The sequence below is a fragment of the Capsaspora owczarzaki genome (genome assembly GCF_000151315.2).
Source record: "Capsaspora owczarzaki ATCC 30864 unplaced genomic scaffold supercont2.6, whole genome shotgun sequence".
NCBI lineage: Eukaryota > Filasterea > Ministeriida > Capsasporidae > Capsaspora > Capsaspora owczarzaki.
This window is the reverse complement of record NW_011887297.1, coordinates 127,733-147,096: the sequence shown is the minus strand read 5'-3', so window position 1 is coordinate 147,096 and position 19,364 is coordinate 127,733. Positions and strand designations below refer to the sequence as shown.

Below are 19,364 nucleotides of genomic sequence, written 5' to 3'. Positions count from 1 at the left end.
ATCCTTCCCAACAAAAACAGCCAAGACATTGGAGGAGCAGTGACTGTTGTGGCCCCCCTCCCCCTCACACTCGTCCGCCGAGACATGTTCTGATCTGGCATGACTCATTTCATTGTTGCCTGTTCGACTTTTGCCAACGCTTCTTGCTCAGGGGAACGACGCGCAGGGAAATACAAGAACAAAAAAAAAAAAAAAAAAAGCAAAAAGGATGATCCCGCTCGAGTTCTGGGTGGCGCTGTTTGCAGCTCTGGTCAACGGCATCCCTGAGCTCGACCGCATGTGGTTCAAGGTCTCGTTTGGTCTGCTAGTCCTGCTGCTGGCATATCGCTTCTGGGTCGCAGTTGCTGCTCCGATCGTGACATCGCACAACTTTGTCGAGCATGGCGGCGGCGCGACAAAGCGCGTTGCTGGGAAAACGCCTCCGCCGTATCCCAATGGATGGTGAGCCTTCGCCTGTCGTGGTTTTTTTTGTTTTCGATTCCTAAGGGACGACCCTAAACTCATCACACTTTGAGACCGGCAGGTTTTGCGTCTTGTATCAGTGGGAGCTCACCCCGGGATCGGTCAAGACAATCCAGTTCATGGGCAAAGAGCTGGTCGCGTTTCGCGGCAAGGAAACGGGCGTTGTTTCAGTGTTGGACGCGTACTGTCCCCACCTGGGTGCCAACTTGGGCATCAGCGGACGTGTCAAGGGCGACTGCCTCGAATGCCCCTTCCACGGGTGGCGCTATGACGGCTCGGGTCAGTGCGCGCACATCCCGAGCCAGGCAACGATCCCTGCTCAAGCGCACACGCGTGCCTGGCCTGTCCTGGAGCGCAACCAAATGATTCTGGTGTGGTACCATGTGGACGAGACTCCCCCGACATGGATGCCCGACGTGATTGACGAGGTCCACTCCAAGGCGATGCGGTTTGACGCCAAGAGCGACTACCTCGTCCAAGCGCACGTTCAAGAAATCCCCGAGAACACTGCCGACGTGGCGCACCTCAACGTGCTCCACCACCTGCCGTGGAATATTCCGATTGTGGAGGATCACTTTCGCGTCGACTGGCAGGGCTGGTGGAGGCCCGGTGATGAGAACGACCCGCACTGCGCTCACGTGCCCGTGACCCAAGCGCTGGTGCTCTTTGGCAAGCAGATTCCCTACATGCACATGACCACGCAAATCCACCTCATCGGGCCGGGACTGGTGCTCTACTTGTTCGAGACGCCTGTCGGCCGGATGCGCCTGTTTGAGACGGTGACGCCGGCTGGCCCGCTGCTCCAGAAGGTTTCGCTCGTCATGTTCTCCAAGAGCTGGACGATTCGCTGGCTCACCAAGTGGTTTTACCGCGGCGTGGCGAAAACTCTCAGCCAAGACTGCTGGATTTGGAACAACAAGACCTACTACGACAAGCCCACGTTCAGCAAGGGCGACCGCTACCTGCTCACCTTCCGCAAGTGGTACTCTCAATTCTGGTCTGAGAGGAGTATCTCTATGCGCGATGCGTCCCGATCTGGCACTTTGGAGTGGTAGTGGAGAGAGAGAGCGGTTGGTGAATCTGGGGTTTGTGCTTTTATTGTTTTTCACAGGAACTGGTGGTTCTGCTTTCTGGAGAACAGGAACAAAAGGTGATGGCATGCTTGTGTACAATAGCTCGTGTTTGATGCGTGGTGTACTTTTGTTTTTTTCCACGTCAATCAAGCACATTTTCGAAAGCAACGCACTGTCGTAGTTTTTTTTGTGTTACTTGCGGGTCGTCACTTCAACTCCATCGGTGATGGTGCTGTACTCGACCTGAGCGGGGTGGAACTCTGACTGGTAGACTTCCGGAAGGCCGCGGACGTACTTGAGGTAGTCGGGAGCACCGGGAAAGATGACATTGTCGGCAACGAGAACGCTGCCAGACTTGAGCAAGTCGCAGCTTTCCATAATCTTGAGGTCGCGCAGGTACAAGGTCTTGAAGTGATCCACAAACGCAAAGTCGATCTTGTCCTTGCCAGTAATCTCCTTGAGCTTGGGAATGTTGAGCGCAGAGTCACCGACAACAATGCGGCACGTCTTTTCGAGGCCAGCGTGGAGGATCATGGCCTCGGCAATCCTGGCGTACTTGGGGCTAATTTCCAACGTGACAAGCTGAGCGCCCTTGGGCAACAGGCGACCAATGCGGATGGCCGAGTAGCCGACATAGCCGCCCAACTCGACGCAATTCTGGCCAAAGGAAAAAGAGCAAGAAGTTAACCAGGCACGCTCAAGCTCCCACTACATTGTCAACAATTTCCGCCCTTTTTTTGTTGTTGTTGTCTTTTCTTTTCTTTCTTTTTTTCCTTACCATGGGCTGGGCATCCTTGACAGCCTGGTCGAGGATTTCGCCCTTGCGGTTGCCAATGTTCATCATCCATTGGCCGTCCCAGCACCAGCGGTCGATGCAGTCGAGAACGGCCTGCGCGTTGCCCTTCTCTGCGTTCTTTTGCACGAACGCGAGCAATCGCTGCTCGGGCAATCCAAGGAAGATGGACAGCGCATATCCCTTTGCGACGCTGAACGCCAGCGTGACAAACGGCGACATGTACCACGCCACGAAGCCAGCTGCCAACGCAGCCAGCGTGCCACCGACGACTGCCGGCGCGCCGTGGGTCGCGACAATCGATGAAACGTCAAATCGGTCCATCAGTGATTTTGCTGAAGAATGATGAGAGAGTGGAGAATGGGTTGTTGGGGGTGCGAAAGTAAAGACTGGGACAAAAAAAAAGAACAAAACACAAAACAGGATAAATACAAAATCGCGTCACGTCGCCTTTTTGTTGTGTTTGGGGGTTTGGATGCAGCGCTTGCTGTGTGTGTGTGCTTACGGAGTGTGCACAGCTCGTTCAGCTACGAAATCGGAAAATGCCAAAGAAAAAACAAAACGAAAAACGAAAAACAGAAAGGAAAATACCGATAAGAGAAAAGACACGCCAATGTCTTGGCTGTGATTCGCGTTTGTGTGTGAGCCCAACGAAACACCAATAGCGTGCAAACCTCGGTTTCATCCAGACTTGTAATGATGGTACGCTTGGTGATTGCATGAGCATTTGGAACGGAGCGTCGACTTTGGCGTCTGTGACTCTGCCGGCGTTCTGAGCAGCACGCACAATCCTGACCTCTGTCTCAAACCTGAATCCGATCGTTCGTGCGAAAGTTTCCCATTTCTAATCTTTTGGGTCTTGATTCTTTGATGTCTGAAGACCTCAGTCGTCGCTTGTTTGTTTTGTGTAAGGTGAAGAAGCATCATCACTCAATGGAGACCAAGCAGTGATCGTTGTGAATACGTTGAATGGACAACGATCCAATGCGCGATCGTCCTTTTGAACAGGGTCGCTTTTGTTTGTCAGTGCGCAGATTCGAGTGTGAGTGAGCGAGTGAGTGAGTGAGTGAGCGAGTGAGTGAGTGATCGAGTGAGTGAGTGAGTGAGTGAGTGTGCGTCGAGTGAGTGAAGCAAAAGCGAGCGATCGCTGGATTTTCCATTGCGCCCTCGTCCCGCTTCTCGTCGTCCCCATCCGGACTCTGAATTGTCGATCTCGTCGTGCTTACGATGTTGCTGCTTTTGAATTCGGTTGTTGGGATTTGGACTGGACAGGGTGGTGGCGGAAGCAACGTCCTCAGACCGTCCAACCTCTCGCTGCCCCTTTACAACATCATGGACCACAAGAAGCAACGCGCGAGTGGCGGACGCGCTCCCAGCGCCACTGCTCAGGCCAACAGGTAAGGAAGCCACGTCTCTGTCTCACCCAAAAAGCGATCATTGCCAGACTCTGGGAGATGCAAAAGACAGGCCACTCACTGACATCTCGTTACCCCCGTTCCGCAAGCAGTCAGATCAAGCACAAGCAACAACCACCATCAGCTCAGGACGTGGAATCGGATGTGCTCACTCTGCTTGCACGCAAGTACTGGTCGCCAGCAACACCCGTGGACGAGCGCGCGCCGTTCGACCCGATTGTCGTGGAATCCGTCTATCAGTCCGAGCTGGTCGCGTCCAACTTTTCCATCAAGCGCACCATGATCCTGGAGCTCGGCCAGTACCTCGAGTGCTTTCTCTGGCCCAACTTTGACGCCGCCACCTCCAGCGATCACCACGTCAGCTCCATCGTCCTCATGATTAACGAAAAGTTCCGCGAGAACGTGCCGTGCTGGGGTGTGTTTGCAGCTCGCCCAGCCGACTTTGCCGCCTTCTTCCGACGAGCGCTTGCCATTTGCCTCGGCGAGAGTGCAGAGCAGCAACCACAACAACAACAACAGCAATCACAAAAAGACCAGCACCCCCTCTCCTTCCAAGAACGCATCATTTACATTGCCTTCCTCGTTCGCTGCTTTAACAGCCTTGAGAACGAACTGGTGGGTGCCCAAATCCAGCGCTTGGTATCGCTCGGCACGTGGCACAACCTCCTGCCTGGCCGCTTGGAGGAAGAGTTCAAGGCCGTGCCAAAGCTGCGCAAATACTGGCAAGTGTTGAAAAAGAAGGACGCCAAGCAGGACGCCGCCGGCCGAGCTCTGCTGGCCGAGCAGCGCCGATTCCTCTTTGTCTTGATGAAGCAATTCCTCGCCGTCCTCGCCAGCATTCCCGAAGAAGGGCCCGTGCCCGGCGGCGTGTGGGCAGTGCGGTATTGCGAGCGCTTCCTCGAACTCTTGATTGATCTGGAGGCGCAGCTGCCCACTCGCCGGTATTTCAACACACTCATGAATAGTGCGCACGTTGTGACGCTTGCCCAGCTCAGCGCGTTACCCAATCGGAGCAACGGCACGCTGTTTGCTCAGCTCCTCGATACGCTCAAATTCTACGCACGCTTTGAAATCAGCGATCACACCGGCGTCGCCCTCACCGACAGCGAGGTGACTGCCGCGCACTATGCCCAAATCGCCAAGGTCCAGCAGCTGGCCTTCCGCAACTTTGACGAACTGCGCGAGTTTGCCCTGCTGAACGTGGGCGCAGTGGACACGCGCGCAGCCCTGTTCAAGCACTTTGACCGCCTGTCCGACGAGCGCCTGGTCGAGTTTGCGCAGCAGCTCCACCTGGTTGAAGACGCTGCCAACGCCTCGAGCGTGGCTGGCGCGTTCAACACCCGCTTCTTTTTGCTCGAACTGCTCGTCAATCACCTCGAGCGGCGTCAGTCCCAAATGGACATTCTCAACGCCATGCCACTCTACCCGACTGAAGCTCTGCTCTGGGACGAGAACGTGGTGCCCTCCGAGTACTTTTCGGGCGAAGGCTGCCTTGCGCTGCCCAAGCTCAATCTGCAATTCCTCACCATCCACGACTACCTGTTGCGAAACATGACCCTCTTCCGCCTCGAGTCGGCCTACGAAATCCGCGAAGACATTACCGACGCCGTCCGCCGCTTGGCCCCTCGCCGCGACGAGAACGGAGGCACGCTCTTCCAAGGCTGGGCACGAATGGCGTTGCCCATCTCTGCCTTCTCGGTTGTTTCGGTTGGTAAGCCCAGCTTGGCCGAGCGGCACCCATCGAGCGTGCGTGCGGACGTCACCGTCTCGCTCGAAAACACACGCCGCGAGGCTTGGAGCGAGTGGGAAAAGTTGCGCAAGCACGACATTGCCTTCCTCGTCACCGTCCGCGCCAAGCGGCCCGTGGGCGAGCGCAACCTGCCCGTGGCGTCCTCGGCGTCCTCGGCCGACATTGCCGACGCGATTGGCATTCAATACGTCCGCGGCTGTGAGATTGAAGGCCTGCTGGACTCGCGCGGCCGTCTCATCGACGAGTCCTTCCAGTCGCGCGAGCGCCAGCAGGAAGAGCGACACCAGTTCACGCGCCTCACCTCGCGCACCTTCCGCGTGTGGCTTGATCCCAACCAATACCAAATCGATGTCGATGCTCTGACCGAGGGCGAGCGTCGTCGCATTGAGAGCGCTGCCAAGCGCGCGGTTGCCGACCTCAACGGCAGCCAGCAACAGCGGCCCAGCAACGCGACCGAAAACGTGTACGACACCTTCAACATTCTTGTGCGTCGCAAGCCTGAGGAGAACAACTTTAAGGCGGTGCTCGACACGATTCGATCGCTCATGAACACGCGCACTGTCATTCCTGATTGGCTGCACGATGTCTTCCTCGGCTATGGCGATCCGCGCAGCGCCTTTTACGCTGCCATGCCCGAGCGCCAGTTGCGCACTGTCAACTTCAACGACACCTTCCTGACTCCCGCCCACGTTGTGAGCAGCTTCCCCCAGTACCATGTCAAGTTTGTCGACGGCGAAGGTGCCGAGCTGGCTCACAGCGCATGTCGTGCGCCATTCAAGCTGACCTTCCCCGACCCCGCCACCGATCCCACCTTGCGGGCGACGAATGCGGCTTCCCAAGGAGGCGAGGACGACGCGGCCAATCCTGCCGGATCATCCACCAACGCCATGGCGACCGCATCCGCCACTGCGACTCCTCCCTCGTTGCTCGTCACGCCTTTTACGCACGTCAATCGCGGACCGTACCCGCGCGACATTCCCAAGAAGAATGCCGTGCCCTTCACCCCCGTGCAAGTTGAGGCCATCCGCGCGGGCGTCCAACCCGGCCTGACGCTCGTTGTGGGTCCGCCTGGCACGGGCAAGACGGACGTGGCCGTGCAGATTGTGTCCAACTGGTACCACAACTTCCCCGACCAGCGCATCTTGCTTGTCACGCACTCCAATCAGGCCCTCAACCAGATCTTTGAGAAGATTATGGAGCTCGACATTGACGAGCGTCATCTGCTCCGTCTTGGCCATGGTGAAGAGGAGCTTGCCACCACCAAGGACTTTTCTCGCTCGGGCCGAGTCAACTACATTCTGGAACGACGCATCGCCTTGCTTCAAGAGGTGGCGCGCTTGGCCGCATCTCTCGACGTTCCCGGCGATGTCGCCTACACTTGCGAGACGGCTGGCCACTTTCACTTGTACCAAGTCCTGTCGCGGTGGGAGGCCTATGTCAGCACTGTTCGCGCCGCGTCGGCCAACAAGGACGCCAGTCCCGAGGCCGCGGCGGCCGCTGTTCGCGCCGTCTCGTCAAGCTTCCCTTTCACCGCCTTCTTTGCGGACGCCCCGCAGCCGCTGTTCCACGGCAAGAGCTTTGCCGAGGACTGGGATGTCGCTCAGGGGTGCTGGCGCCACCTGCGAAAAATCTTCCAGGAGCTGGAGGCGTTCCGTGCGTTCGAGCTGCTTCGCTCTGCCGGCGACCGCATCAACTACCTGCTCGTCAAGGAAGCTCGCATCATTGCCATGACGTGCACACACGCTGCCCTCAAGCGTCGCGAGCTCGTCGAGCTTGGCTTCAAGTTTGACAATGTGCTCATGGAAGAAAGCGCGCAAATTTTGGAAATTGAAACGTTCATTCCGCTCCTGCTCCAAACGCCCGATGCCAACGACGGCTATTCGCGTCTGAAGCGCATTGTCATGATTGGCGATCACCACCAGCTGCCGCCAGTCATCAAGAACATGGCCTTCCAGCGCTACTCGAATCTCGAGCAGAGTCTGTTTACCCGGTTTGTGCGTCTGGGCGTTCGCACCGTCGACCTCGATCGGCAGGGTCGTGCCCGTGCCTCTATCGCGCAACTGTACAACTGGCGGTACAAGCAGCTCGGCGATCTCCAGCACGTGCAGGAGCGCCCAGAGTACCAGTCTGCCAATGCCGGATTTGCGTACGACTTCCAGCTCGTGGACGTGGGTGACCACAACGGCCAAGGAGAGTCCGAGCCGTCTGCGCACTTTATCCAAAACCTTGCCGAGGCCGAGTATGTTGTTGCGACGTACATGTACATGCGGCTTCAAGGCTACCCGCGCGAGCGCATCACGATTCTGACCACCTACAATGGCCAAAAGGCGCTCATCCGCGATGTGCTGAACGCCCGCTGCTCGAACAACCCAATGTTTGGCGACCCGGATCAGGTCACCACGGTGGACAAGTTCCAAGGCTCGCAGAACGATTATGTGCTCTTGTCGCTCGTCCGAACCAAGACCATTGGTCATGTGCGTGACGTGCGTCGCCTGGTCGTGGCCATGTCGCGTGCCAAGCTCGGTCTGTATGTCTTTGCCCGTGCATCGCTCTTCCAAGACTGTCTCGAGCTGAAGGAGGCCTTTAGCGTGTTGCAAACACGACCCAGCCGCTTGGCGCTGCTCCCGCAAGAGAGCTTCCCGACTCAACGGTCCAACGCTAGCGTCGTGGCAGAAAGCGACATTACGTTTATGGAGAGCATGCCTGCCATGGCCGACTATGTGTACAAGCGTTGTGTTGACGCTGTTCGCGCGTTGAATGGCGACAGTGCCGCGCAGGATGCCATGCCGCTGGCGTTGGAAGCCCCGCTTCCCACCCGCCCTCAAGAAACGGAAGGAGACGAGACAGAGGCACGGGACGCCCCCGACGAGCCTGCCCAAGCCGTCGAGGCTCAGCCAGACGAGACCCCCGCTGAAGCTGCAGTCCAGCCGCCTACGCCCAGCAAGCGCGCAGCCGCGCAAAGCAGCGACACTGCTTCTGATGAGGCCAGCAGCGATGTGAGTGCACGCAAGAAGGCGCGAGTAGAGCCAGAGGAGAAGGACGCCGCAGCCGTGTCCGCCGAGCAACCGGAAGAGGCTGAGGACGAGGCGCCGTTGGCAAATGCAGGGCCAAAACACGTGTCTGTCGGTGGTCGTTCGCTCGACACACTTGCGGCCATCATGGAGCTGACCGTTGTCGACATCAAGGCTGAGCTTTCGCGGCGTGATTTGTCGACCTCTGGTCTCAAAAAGGATTTGGCTGGTCGGTTGCATGAGGCGTTGTCCAAGTGAAAGCTGACAAGGGGCTGTTATATTGTTTTTTGTTTTTGTTTTTGTTTTCCTCCCCCCCCCTCGCTTTCTTATGTCGGTAAAAGTGTTTTGTTGTTGAGATGGCGTGGCATTGTCCATGAACAAGATTAAAACACATTCTATCTTGGTTTTCTTTTATGCCTGTACTGTAGTTTCGTGACTCAGCGTTTTATTGTACAGTACGAACAAGGCAGAAAAGCGAAAAATGACCGTTAAATAACACCCTTTTTTTGAACAATATCTCTCTGTTTCACTCATCGTGCGCTGCTGCTTCGGCAGCCAGAGGTGGCCGAGCTGGAGGGCTGGTTGTGCCTTTGCTCACGATACTCGTCGTAATTCAGCAACGCAAACCCAACAGAGAGAACAGCAATGCCTCCGAGCGCCAGGGCCGGAAGCACAGTGCCGTGGAAAATGTAATCTGCCACAATCGAGCCAGGGATGGACAGCATGCAGCCCACAGCGATGAAGAGCGGCGACGAGATGAGAATGCCCAGATACAGCAAAATCTGGAAGACGGAATCAATCAGGGCCGCGCCAACTAGGTACGGCAGAGCTTCGGATGAGGGCAACTCGAACAATTCCCAGCCAGTGTAGTGGCACAAAATGAGCACCGGCCAGACGAGAAGCAAGTTCCAAAATCCAATGTAGCCGAGCACTTTGAAGGAGCTGGCCACATAAAGAACGCGGTCCGTGATGGTCACATCCACGCAAATCATTCGGTACAGCACCTCGTATGCGGCATACAGGACGGTGCTGACGACAACCATGATGTATCCGAGGGCGGAGGGATTGACGGTGGAACTGTCGCTGCTGGAGGAAGAAGGGGCAAAGCTAATCATCAGGACGCCCCCGACGCTCAACGCGACTGCCGCAACCTTGAACTTTGTGACCTTCTCCTTCAAAAAGAGGGCGGACAGGATGAAGACGACAATGCACGACGAGTTGTAGATGCCCGTGTTGGCGGCGACGCTTGTGTGATCGAGCGAGTAGTACCACGTCGCCGAGACAAAGAAGAAGACGAGTTGCATGATGAATGTGGCCCATGCATAGCGGCGGCCGGTGAATGGCAGCGGCGAGCGCAGATTGCGGAAGCAAGCAAACAAGGACGATCCGGATCCGGACGTGTCGCTGCTTGTGCTTGGCAACGTCGAATGTGCGATTAAAGGGGTTTCCTCGTCCTGCAGGTACGGTGATTCATGTTGCTTGTGGATGAGGCTTGCAGCTTTGGACGGCTGATTGTACGCGTCCGAGTCGTCGAGATTGGCGTTGATAGCGGCATTGGTGTGCGACCAAGCTGCTGGCGTGCTGCCTGCACCGTTGGTGCTCGTCGTGCCATCTTCGTGATTGCTGTGGAGCAGACTCGAGCGTGTCAGTTTCCGTGGCGGGCGACGGCTCGTGGTCGTGGTGGCGGCGCGCCATGCATGTGTCCGCAAAACCGCCCAGTACACTGGCCAGAAAATGATGTAGCTGCCGTGGACGACGTATGTCAGGAAGAAGGGCTACAAGAAAATCATGATCATCCCGACAACACTCAAACGGTGAGCTTTGTAGGCAGCGGCAACCCGGGTTTCCAATGTTGCATACGGTACAAATTTGAATCTGTTCACCTTGTTGTAGTTCTTGTCGTGCTGGACGACTTGCAACAGCTCGGCAAGGGCAACCCATGTGATGACCAAGCCAGCAATGATGGCTGCGAGCAGTGCTCGTCGGATCCACACTGACGCCGTTCTCCGTGGTTGGACGGTGGGTGTCATTTTGGAAACCGAAGAGAAATGACTGAGGTTTCTCTTTCTGAAACGGCCGCAATGTTGAGGGTCAATGGCTAGATCTGCTTGTATGATGGTGATGATGATGGTGATGATGATGGTGATGCTTGATGTGAATGATGATTCAGAGTCACTCTTTTGTTTAATACAACTTGTATTGCAAAAATGCCGCTCAATCTTGGAGAGACTGTTCCCGACTTTGTTGCCGACTCGACCGAGGGCGAGATCAAGTTCCACTCGTGGCTCGGCGACAGGTGAGTTTGTCGCAAGAAGCAACGCAAGTGAGGAGGGTGAAGGGGGTTGAGGGAGGTTGAGGGAGCCAAATCCTACTTGCTGCTTGAGGGGAGAGGAGGTAGAGTGCGAGACCAACTCAGCGCAAGGAGTCGAGTTCAATGCTCGTTGTGGCACTTTGTGACTGCGAATGAGTGAGTGAGTGAGTGAGTGAGTGAGTGAGTTAGAATGCAACGGAGGATAAGAACAAAACCAAGTCGAATATTTGGTGGTGCGTTTTCGAGTCACGGTGCTTGCTGTTTGCCGCTGTGCTCAACGTGCGACCTGCGACACACACGAGATGCGTTATGAGCGACCTGCCCATCAACGAGAACGAGTGAGTGACGAGTGAGGCTGTGGAGTGACTGTGGAGTGAGCGAGGTGTGAAGTCAGATTCTACCGTTTTTATTGGCTCACAGTGATGCACCCCTCCTCCTACTTGCCTTACCCCGACCCCCTCCCCTCTCCCTCAACAACATCCACTGGTGGCATGGAACTCTCAACCCTGTTTTGACCCTTTGCTTGTTTGTTTGTTTTTGACTGGTGAACAGCTGGGGCATTCTGTTCTCCCACCCCGCCGACTTCACCCCGGTGTGCACGACCGAGCTCGGCTGCATCGCCAAGGCCGCACAGACGGGCGAGTTCTCGCGCCGCAACACCAAGATCATCGCCCTGAGCGTCGACTCGGCCGAGCAGCACCGCGCCTGGATCAAGGACATTGCTGCCTTCCAGGTGAGAAGACCAACAACGGATCCCCACAGTACAAAGTCAGTGGGTAGAACCGCGCGGCTCCAACCATGGTCAAACAGCAAGGCATTGGTCTGCTTGACATGGAACTTACCTTCTCGAGGAAGGAGGGTGGGGACATTCCCCCAGACACTTTTGACACATTCCAAGCTCAAAACGACCTGCCGATTCACTTGCTCACTCGTCTGGCACACATGCCCTGCACTAATTGAACTTTTATGTGTGTTTGCGCAACATTCAATCAGGGCGTCGAGGGCGCTTGGCCGTACCCCATCCTGTCCGACACAGACCGCACCCTCGCTGTCAAGTGGGGCATGCTCGATCCCTCTGAGATCGACTCCAAGGGCTTGCCCGTCACTGCCCGTGCCGTCTTCTTCATTGGCCCCGACAAGAAGGTCAAGGCCGTCATCCTGTACCCCGGTAACGCTCAAACACGGAGCCGCGGTTTTTTTTTCTCAGTTTTTTTTTGGGGGGGGGTGGATTGCTTTTTTGTGGCGTTCGTTCCTTCCCCTCGCACTCACTCGCTTGCTTGCTGGTTTATTCTGTAACGCATTTGTATATTCGCACACACACACACTCTCCCACCCCCTCCTTGTACGGGGCAATCAGCCACCACTGGCCGCAACGTTGATGAGCTCGTTCGCGTGTTGGACTCGCTCCAGCTGACGGTCAAGTACGCTTGCGCTACCCCCGTCAACTGGAAGGTTGGCGATCAGGTCATGATCCAGCCTTCGGTTTCGAACGAGGCTGCCAAGGACAAGTTCCCCAAGGGCTGGAAGACTGTCGAGGTTCCCTCCAAGAAGGAGTACATTCGTCTGACTCCCTACCCCGACCATTAACTGCAGTGCTGCAGAGCGTCCTGTCGCAACAAGCGTCATGGCCGCCCCCCCCCCCTCTTTTTCTTTGATGCTGGGCTGCAGTGATTTTGTTGCTTGTTGTTGGTTTGTTACTTCAAAACAAAGTCCAAATCCAACCATCGTGCGCTTTCACTGAGCACTCGTACCAGTTTGCATCTCCTCATCCCCCAAGGTGCACCATGTTCTCCACACCATGCTGTCTCGTAGGATTTATCTTTGTCCAATCCTTTTGTCCAACTATTCAATTCGCCTCATTCCTTTTTTTTTTTTTTTTTTTTCTATCTTTCCATCTTTTTCTTTCACATCTCTCTTCAGCATGAGTGACGCGGCAGAGTCGACCTCCGCTGCAGCACCAGCAGCAGTGCCAGAAGCAGTCCCAGAAGCAGCTCCAGCAGCAGCACCAGCAGCAGTGCCAGCGAGCGACGAAACCGCCGCCGCTTCCTCATCGCAGCCGCAGCCGCCGCCGCCGCACCACGCCGGGTCGTCCATCGCCGTCTCGCAGTCCTTTTCCTCGGGCGACGGCCTCGCTGGCTCTGGCTCGGGCTCGTCCCTCGGCCGCTCGGCTTCGTCCGCAGCGTCTGTGCAGCGCATTGTACGGAATCTATTCAAAAAAAAAAAAAAAAAAAAAAAAAAAAAAAGGCGATTCTTTTTGATGGTGGTTTTTTTTTTTTTTTTTTTTGTCTCTGCTCCACGACAGGAAGCGTGAGAGCGTGCATTTCGCATGTGTGCATGTGTGAGTGTGAAAGCGAGAGAGAGTGACAAGTTTGGTCGTCTCAGAGGCGGACTGGAAGCGAAAACGATGGAGATTCAGAACAAAAGAACAAAAAGAAGAAGAAGAAGCAGGAATTTTTAAAACGAAAAAAAAAACATCGGATTTTTGTTATGATTTTTTTAATATTTTATGAGTTTTTGAGATTCACACAATTCTTGTTTGTTTGTTGTTTCTCACTTTTTGACTTTTCCTGTGTTTGTCTTTTTTGATTGCTTTTTATTATTATTATTATTCATATTATTATTTTTTATTTTTGTCGTGCTGCAATGAATCAGGTGCTGCCGCCGGGTCAGCTCGCACAGGGATGGGCAACCCTTCCAAACACCGACGAACACGTCTGGCTCGTCCTCACCAAGACCGCGCTCACCTACGCCAAGGTATGAAGAGAAAGGCGAAACATCCATACAAACACAAGCAAAAAAAAAAGCAATTCCAAGCCTGAACTTTTGCACTTTGACGGAAAGCACCAACAAACTCACTTTTTCTACACTCCTCGCTTGCCTGCGCAGGAACAACCCAACGAGACCCGAAACACCCTCCGGAACGTCAAACTCACGAAAGGAAGGGACGGCCTTGGCCTCACCGTCAAGGGCGGCAAGGACGCGCAGCACTCGGCAGTGGTCAACTCGGTCGCGCCAGACGGCCCCGCGGCGCAGTCCAAGCAGGTCTTTGCAGGCGACGAAATTGTCGAGGTGGACGGCACCAACATTCGCGATCTGTCGCAGCGCGACGTCCTGACCATTCTGAAAAAGACAAGCCGCCACGTCCGACTGCAGCTCCAGTTCAATGCCGTCTCGCGTGCGCACTACGTGACGATGATTCCCGAAAGCGAACTGCTTCCTGCTGCTACTGTGGATCTTGGCGAGACTGTCAAGCTGGAGCGAGCGAACAAGACTGTCCTGACGCTGCGATCGGACGCTGGTCAGGAAGTCAGCTTCAAGTTCCTGGACGCTGCGCGCACCGACGAGTGGGCGGCCAAGTTGGCTCCTACCGTGTATGCCGAGCCGTCTCCCGCCGCCCCTGCCGCGGACACTGCAGGCGACGGTTCTGGCAGCCCCAACCGCAGTCGTCGCACGTCGGAAGTGAGCTCGGCGCGTGATTCCATCGCCGCTGCTGTCGAGTCAATTGTAGGCGAGGAGGGCGCTAGCAACAACAGCAGCAGCAGCAGCAGCGCCGCCGCACCTTCGACGCCGAGCCGTCCACTCTCGTCCATGTTTGACAAGGAGTCCAATCGCTCCACCAAAGAGTCCAAGGAAGCGCGAGAGGCCAAGGCCTTGCTCAAGGAGGCCGAGAAGCGCAAAAAGAAGGAGGAGAAGGATCGCGCCGAGCGAGAGGCCGAAGAGGCACGCAAGCAAAAGGAGGAGTCAAAGCTGGCGGCGCGTCGCGAGAAGAAGGTTGTGCCTGGCGCCGGCTCAAAGCGTGCCAGCAAGCTCTTCAACAAGGCGGACATTGTTCGCGTCGACACGCCACCTCACCTCAACCTGACCGGGCTGAGCTCTTCCGCGGGCAGCTCGCGCGCGTCTGCCTTTGAGCTCGGTAGCGGCGATGCGCTCAACCGCTCCTCGGAGGCAATCTCCGAAGACGCGGCACTTTCGGCGCACATGCCCATCAACAAGCGCCACACGATCGCCTACGAGCCGGGCCTGACATCTCCCATGACGCCCAACTCGCCCAACTTTTCCCGCATGGTGGCCGCCACCGCCGCCAACCAGCAGCAGCAGCTGCAGTCCACTTCTGGCACGTACTCGTATGCCGAAAGCGAACAGTCCTCACGCGACTCGCCCGCCGTCACTGGCTCTAGCACTCCTCGCAACTCGCACTCGCGCCAGACGTCCGAGTCGCTTGCTCACTCGCGCCAGACATCCGAGTCGCTTGCGCACTCGCGCCAGACGTCCGAGTCGCTGCCCAGCCCTGGTCCCTTGCTCGGGGCCAATCTGGACCATGTGAAAGAGTACGCACTGGACGATAGCTCGCGGCCAGCTTCCCAACGCCAGCCATCGGTCGAACCCGCAGAGTCGCCACTCAAGACACCCACGTCCAGCACCGGCCGCGGTAGCACCCTTGTGAAGGAGCCGACAGCCTTGCGGGCCAACGCAAACGCCAATCGCCCCGTGCCCACTGTCGATCCCGTCGAGCGCTCGCTGGGTCTTGCGACCAAGTCCACGCTCTCTGGTGCCGACGCATACCGCGAAATCCTGCAACGCATGGCCGACAAGAAGAATGCCGAGCGCACTGCCACGCTTGCCGCCTTCCGCGCCAAGGTTGCTGCTACCGAAGTTCAGGATCGCGAGCAGAAGGCGTCGCAGCTGCACGCTTTCACGGACAACAGCGACCTTGATTTTAAGAAGATGAAGGCCAAGCAGCACGCCGAGGTCGTCGCCAGCATTGAGAAGTCGCGCGAGGCTGTCGCCGTGGTGGATGTCAAAAAGTCCAACGATCGTGAAGCCATTCTGTCCCACTTCCGCATCAAGCTCAAGATTCCAAGCCGCCCGCGTGTCAAGCGCAACGAATCCCGGCTCAGCAAGAAGAACACGTCGCGCAAGTCCGTCATGAACGAAAGAGCCCAGAAGGCTGCCAAGCGGCGTGCGCGTCGCATGTACATTGTTCAAGAGATTCTTTCGACGGAGCAGAGCTATGTTCAAGGCTTGGCTGTGGTTCAAGAGGTGAGGGCTCGGTTGTGGTTGGTTTCTTGGTTTTTTTTTTTTTGAACTGGTGAAGGCGCTTGGACAACTCAAACCGGCGTACTTTTTTTTTTTCTTTTTTTTTTGGACTCAATTTGTTGTCTGCAGGTCTTCTTGAACCCCCTCAAGGCGAGCGCTGTTTCTGCAAAGCCGCTGTTGAGCGAAAACGACATTAAGAAGATCTTTGCCAATTTCGAAACAATCTTGACTCTGAACACCAAGTTCCTGAACGACTTTAAGAAGCGCATTGACAACTGGACCAACGAGCAAGTTGTTGGTGATGTCTTTTTGGAAGTGGTAAGTTGTCGCTGGGAGGGCGGGAGGTGTTGCAAATCGGGACTAGAGACTGAATCGCTTCTGATCAATTTTCGTGTCATCTGCACACCAGGCCAACTTCTTCCGCCTGTACGCACAATACGTCAACAACTTCCCAGTCGCCATGAGCACCATTGAAAAGCGTACCACCCAGTCGGCGGCATTCCGTGAATTTTTGCGCGCGAGCGCTGCCCGTCCAGAATGCAAGAGCTTTGGTCTGAAGGAGATTATGCTCACGCCCATTCAGCGCATCCCTCGCTACAAACTGCTCTTGGATGGTGAGCGTCTCCCCCCCCCCACCCCTCATATGTTGTTTATTCTTGTAGTTGTTGTCTTGCGGATCGTAGCAAGCTGCCGGCGCACAAACCTCACCCACACCCCTTTCAAACACACAGATCTCGTCAAGCACACTGAAAAGGAACACCCCGACTTTGATACACTCCGTAAAGCCGTCGAGGCCATGAAGGCGCTTGCCCAGTATCTCAACGAAGCCAAGCGCGAGGCCGAAATGCGCCGGGAAATGCTTGACATCACTGAACGCATCCGCGACTGCCCTGTATGAGTTGATTGGCCGTCGTCCATTTGCTCGTTTCCTTGTCGTCGTGCAGCACCTGCCCACTCACTTTGCCGTGTCTTCATTGTTCCACAGATGCTCATCACCCCCAACCGCAAGTTCCTTGCCGAGTTTGACATGGAAGAATTGACTTTGAAATCGACGGACGGCTCACGCTCGCGTGCATTCCGCGTAAAGAGCGACTGCCAAGTCTTCCTGTTTGACGACATTGTCGTCATCACCAAGCGATCCGGTGCCAATTCGAGCGGTAATGAAAAGTCCAAGACTGCGCTTGATAAGAAGGCGCTCAAGAAGGTTACGTTTGAGTCCATGATGTCTGTGGCGGAAATATCGCTCAAGGAGGTTTCCTGGTTTGCGACGACTCCAGGTGCGTCGTGGTTTTTTTTTCTCTCTTGTTGTGCTCGATGTGTCAGGGGGGTGTTGGTTTTGTATGTGTTTTGTCGCCTCTGTTCCTTACTTGACTTTTTTGTTGTTCCCATTTTTGTGGATCACTCTCAGAGTTGGTGAACGCCTTCCAACTCAAAAAGTTCCCCAATACTGAGCGCACTTTCCGCGTGTCAAATCCCAAGAACAAGGCCGCGTTCGTCAAGGCCTTCCAGGATGCACAGGCCGAGTTCCGCAAGGCCATGTCTGCGGACGGCGGCTTGCAGCGTGGGCCAGCCGCTCATCCCGTCTCGGAACCGCCGTCCGGCGAGTCTTCTTCAACTTCTCTTGCCACCCCTACCACTCTTATCACAGTGTCTGCCACCTCAAACCCCAACCTTGCCGGTTCAGCGTCATCCTCCAAGGTTCAGCTGGTACGAATTCAGTGCTTAGAGCTTGAGCGGGGATTTCACTTTCTTTTACCTGTCTCTCACAAATTTATCTTGTTCCCGACATTGTTTGACACAACACAGGAAGCCCCAGTTGCCAACGTTCACTTTGCCAAGGACAAGGACAAGAGCAAGCAAAAGAAGAAGCACACGCGTTCTGCCAGCACCAACGTTCCTTCGGGAATTGCGGCTGCGATCGGCGTGACTTCAACAGGAGTTTCGCTGCTGGTTCCGGGCAGCACTCCCTCGGATCGTGCGAGCGTCGTTGATGTTTCGGACGACGAGGATGCAAACACTGACAACCGCGCTTCCCGAGTGTCGCGCACGCCCTCTGCAGCCGAGCGTCAGAACGTGGTGTCCAAGACCATCAACGCCATTCGCAAGGTGACGTCGTCGACCGAAAGCAAGAAAGGTGTGTAGTCGATCTGCTGTGTGTGTGCTAGTTTGGCAGAGGTGTTTGTGATGGTTTTGATTCTCATCACCTATTTTCTTGCTTCTTTGGTTGCCTGTTTGTCGGCATAGTCGACGAGGCTGGCGAACCGTCCAAGCGCGTCATGATGCACAGCGAACTTTAACAGCGGCAAGCCGCGTTGTTGTATTTGGTTGTTTGGCATGCCGAATTTCCGATGAAAGATGATACAAGAAGTGTTTTGTTTGATGGAGAGTTTTTCTGTCCCAATACAAAAAAAAAGAAATACCGTACACACCGAATACCCATCAAGAGCATTGCATCAAAAGACGCAGCATGACCGCTATGGCAATTTGAGGCTTCATGCTGCGTTGTTGGTCTGCGATTGCTCGACCACCTTGAAGAACTTGGTCGGCCAATTCTTAATCTGGCTGATTTTGACGAGACGGCTGTTTGGAGTGACTGGCCAAGCGAATTCGCAGAGCGACATGAACAGTGCGTCGTTGTGCGAGTTCCCGTAGCCATGATATCCCACGCGCTGCTGGGTCCCCGGCACAAGGGCTCGGGCGAGCGCGGAATTCGCCGCCTCGACCGCAAGAATCCGGTTGACCTTCTCCTGCTGGACGCAGACCGAGCCCAGCACACGGCCCGTGTACCGTCGGTTGTCGTGCGTGCGCGAGACGTGCGTGCAGATCAGCGAGCAATGGAGCGTCTGGTGGACAAAGTCGCCAATCCAGTCGGAAAGGTTTCCGCTGACGACGACGACGTGGCGGCCTTCCGCCTGGTGCACGGTGATTTCGTCGCGCAGCTGCGGGCGCAAGCTACGGAGCAACTCTGCGGTGACTGCCTTGCGTCCAAGCTCGGCGTCGGCCACAGACAGCCGGGAGAGCGTCACCCAGACCAAGCCGTGCACGCATGCGGCCTCACTGTGGTGGAATCACAGAGCAGAGAAAGGTGTGCCGTAAGTCAGTCTCGCAGAGATGCCTCCTCGTCTCAACCTCAAGCCCCGCAGTCGACTTCAGAAGGCCAAATGCCAGCAACAGAGTAAGCGCATTTACCTGAAGTAGTTGACCACCACCATCACGGGGATACCCAGCCAGTAGCCGGCAATTCGGAGATACTTTGAGAACGAGTTTGGCAGCCCGTGCAAGAACGTGAGCGCGGTATTGTGCATATCTGTTGACACGATCGTGCCATCCATGTCAAGAAACACGGTTGGAGCCAGGGTTCGGTTGGCCACAGTGGCCGGGGTGGCGATGACCAAGCTCATTGCTTGTGTGTGTGTTTGTGTGTGTGTGTTTGAGTGTCTGCAAAAATAAGAAGTGGTCAACCAAAATCGGCCGAAACGGCTCAGAGCGCCAAATCACAAATTCGCCAACAC

At 55.8% G+C, this 19,364-nt stretch overlaps 7 protein-coding genes across 8 annotated transcripts; 4 read left to right on the top strand and 3 right to left on the bottom strand.

Moving 5' to 3' along the window:
• Window positions 1–208: 208 nt before the first annotated feature.
• CAOG_04013 (hypothetical protein) lies at window positions 209–1,517 on the top strand (the record flags this gene model as incomplete). The annotated part of the gene is made up of 2 exons (XM_004347788.1): window positions 209–441; window positions 524–1,517. The coding sequence occupies 2 exons, from the start codon at window positions 209–211 to the stop codon at window positions 1,515–1,517; spliced, it is 1,227 nt and encodes a 408-aa protein (XP_004347838.1).
• A 13-nt stretch (window positions 1,518–1,530) lies between these two features.
• Window positions 1,531–2,704, bottom strand: CAOG_04012 (catechol-O-methyltransferase). The gene is made up of 2 exons (XM_004347787.2): window positions 2,314–2,704; window positions 1,531–2,192 (listed from the first exon to the last, which is right to left on the bottom strand). Exons 1-2 carry the CDS (start codon window positions 2,650–2,652, stop codon window positions 1,728–1,730), a joined length of 804 nt encoding a protein of 267 aa, XP_004347837.1. The 5' UTR covers window positions 2,653–2,704; the 3' UTR covers window positions 1,531–1,727.
• Window positions 2,705–3,600: 896 nt separating this feature from the next.
• Window positions 3,601–8,897, top strand: CAOG_04011. 2 transcript variants are annotated; one of them, XM_004347786.2, is made up of 2 exons: window positions 3,601–3,725; window positions 3,833–8,897. In XM_004347786.2, the coding sequence occupies exons 1-2, from the start codon at window positions 3,661–3,663 to the stop codon at window positions 8,760–8,762; spliced, it is 4,995 nt and encodes a 1,664-aa protein (XP_004347836.2). In that variant the 5' UTR covers window positions 3,601–3,660; the 3' UTR covers window positions 8,763–8,897. The 2 variants fall into 2 exon arrangements, with proteins under 2 accessions (XP_004347836.2, XP_011270365.1); XM_011272063.1 differs by having other exon boundaries at window positions 3,836–8,894.
• Window positions 8,898–8,933: 36 nt separating this feature from the next.
• Window positions 8,934–10,586, bottom strand: CAOG_04010 (hypothetical protein). Its single transcript, XM_004347785.2, has 2 exons — window positions 10,388–10,586; window positions 8,934–10,279 (listed from the first exon to the last, which is right to left on the bottom strand). Exons 1-2 carry the CDS (start codon window positions 10,532–10,534, stop codon window positions 9,035–9,037), a joined length of 1,392 nt encoding a protein of 463 aa, XP_004347835.1. The 5' UTR covers window positions 10,535–10,586; the 3' UTR covers window positions 8,934–9,034.
• A 100-nt stretch (window positions 10,587–10,686) lies between these two features.
• CAOG_04009 (peroxidase) lies at window positions 10,687–12,548 on the top strand. The gene is made up of 4 exons (XM_004347784.2): window positions 10,687–10,800; window positions 11,368–11,548; window positions 11,809–11,983; window positions 12,173–12,548. Exons 1-4 carry the CDS (start codon window positions 10,712–10,714, stop codon window positions 12,400–12,402), a joined length of 675 nt encoding a protein of 224 aa, XP_004347834.1. The 5' UTR covers window positions 10,687–10,711; the 3' UTR covers window positions 12,403–12,548.
• A 188-nt stretch (window positions 12,549–12,736) lies between these two features.
• CAOG_04008 (hypothetical protein) lies at window positions 12,737–18,030 on the top strand (the record flags this gene model as incomplete). Its single annotated transcript, XM_004347783.1, has 9 exons — window positions 12,737–13,012; window positions 13,468–13,569; window positions 13,702–15,855; window positions 15,982–16,170; window positions 16,262–16,466; window positions 16,584–16,744; window positions 16,838–17,129; window positions 17,261–17,559; window positions 17,659–18,030. The coding sequence occupies 9 exons, from the start codon at window positions 12,737–12,739 to the stop codon at window positions 17,992–17,994; spliced, it is 4,014 nt and encodes a 1,337-aa protein (XP_004347833.1). The 3' UTR covers window positions 17,995–18,030.
• Window positions 18,031–18,162: 132 nt separating this feature from the next.
• CAOG_04007 (hypothetical protein) lies at window positions 18,163–19,342 on the bottom strand. Its single transcript, XM_004347782.2, has 2 exons — window positions 19,042–19,342; window positions 18,163–18,909 (listed from the first exon to the last, which is right to left on the bottom strand). The coding sequence occupies exons 1-2, from the start codon at window positions 19,251–19,253 to the stop codon at window positions 18,345–18,347; spliced, it is 777 nt and encodes a 258-aa protein (XP_004347832.1). The 5' UTR covers window positions 19,254–19,342; the 3' UTR covers window positions 18,163–18,344.
• Between the last annotated feature and the right edge of the window lie 22 nt (window positions 19,343–19,364).

Bases quoted from the DNA above. Each gene is read 5' to 3' on its own strand.
- CAOG_04012 (XM_004347787.2), bottom strand. From the start codon at position 2,652: ATGGACCGATTTGACGTTTCATCGATTGTCGCGACCCACGGCGCGCCG. The intron at 2,193-2,313 runs GTAAGGAAAAAA...TCCTTTGGCCAG, and splicing joins TCAAGGATGCCCAGCCCATG to AATTGCGTCGAGTTGGGCGG.
- CAOG_04011 (XM_004347786.2), top strand. From the start codon at position 3,661: ATGGACCACAAGAAGCAACGCGCGAGTGGCGGACGCGCTCCCAGCGCC. The intron at 3,726-3,832 runs GTAAGGAAGCCA...CCGTTCCGCAAG, and splicing joins GCCACTGCTCAGGCCAACAG to CAGTCAGATCAAGCACAAGC.
- CAOG_04010 (XM_004347785.2), bottom strand. From the start codon at position 10,534: ATGACACCCACCGTCCAACCACGGAGAACGGCGTCAGTGTGGATCCGA. The intron at 10,280-10,387 runs GTGAACAGATTC...ATTTTCTTGTAG, and splicing joins ACGACAAGAACTACAACAAG to CCCTTCTTCCTGACATACGT.
- CAOG_04009 (XM_004347784.2), top strand. From the start codon at position 10,712: ATGCCGCTCAATCTTGGAGAGACTGTTCCCGACTTTGTTGCCGACTCG. The intron at 10,801-11,367 runs GTGAGTTTGTCG...ACTGGTGAACAG, and splicing joins CACTCGTGGCTCGGCGACAG to CTGGGGCATTCTGTTCTCCC. The intron at 11,549-11,808 runs GTGAGAAGACCA...ACATTCAATCAG, and splicing joins AGGACATTGCTGCCTTCCAG to GGCGTCGAGGGCGCTTGGCC.
- CAOG_04007 (XM_004347782.2), bottom strand. From the start codon at position 19,253: ATGAGCTTGGTCATCGCCACCCCGGCCACTGTGGCCAACCGAACCCTG. The intron at 18,910-19,041 runs GTAAATGCGCTT...ATTCCACCACAG, and splicing joins GTGGTGGTCAACTACTTCAG to TGAGGCCGCATGCGTGCACG.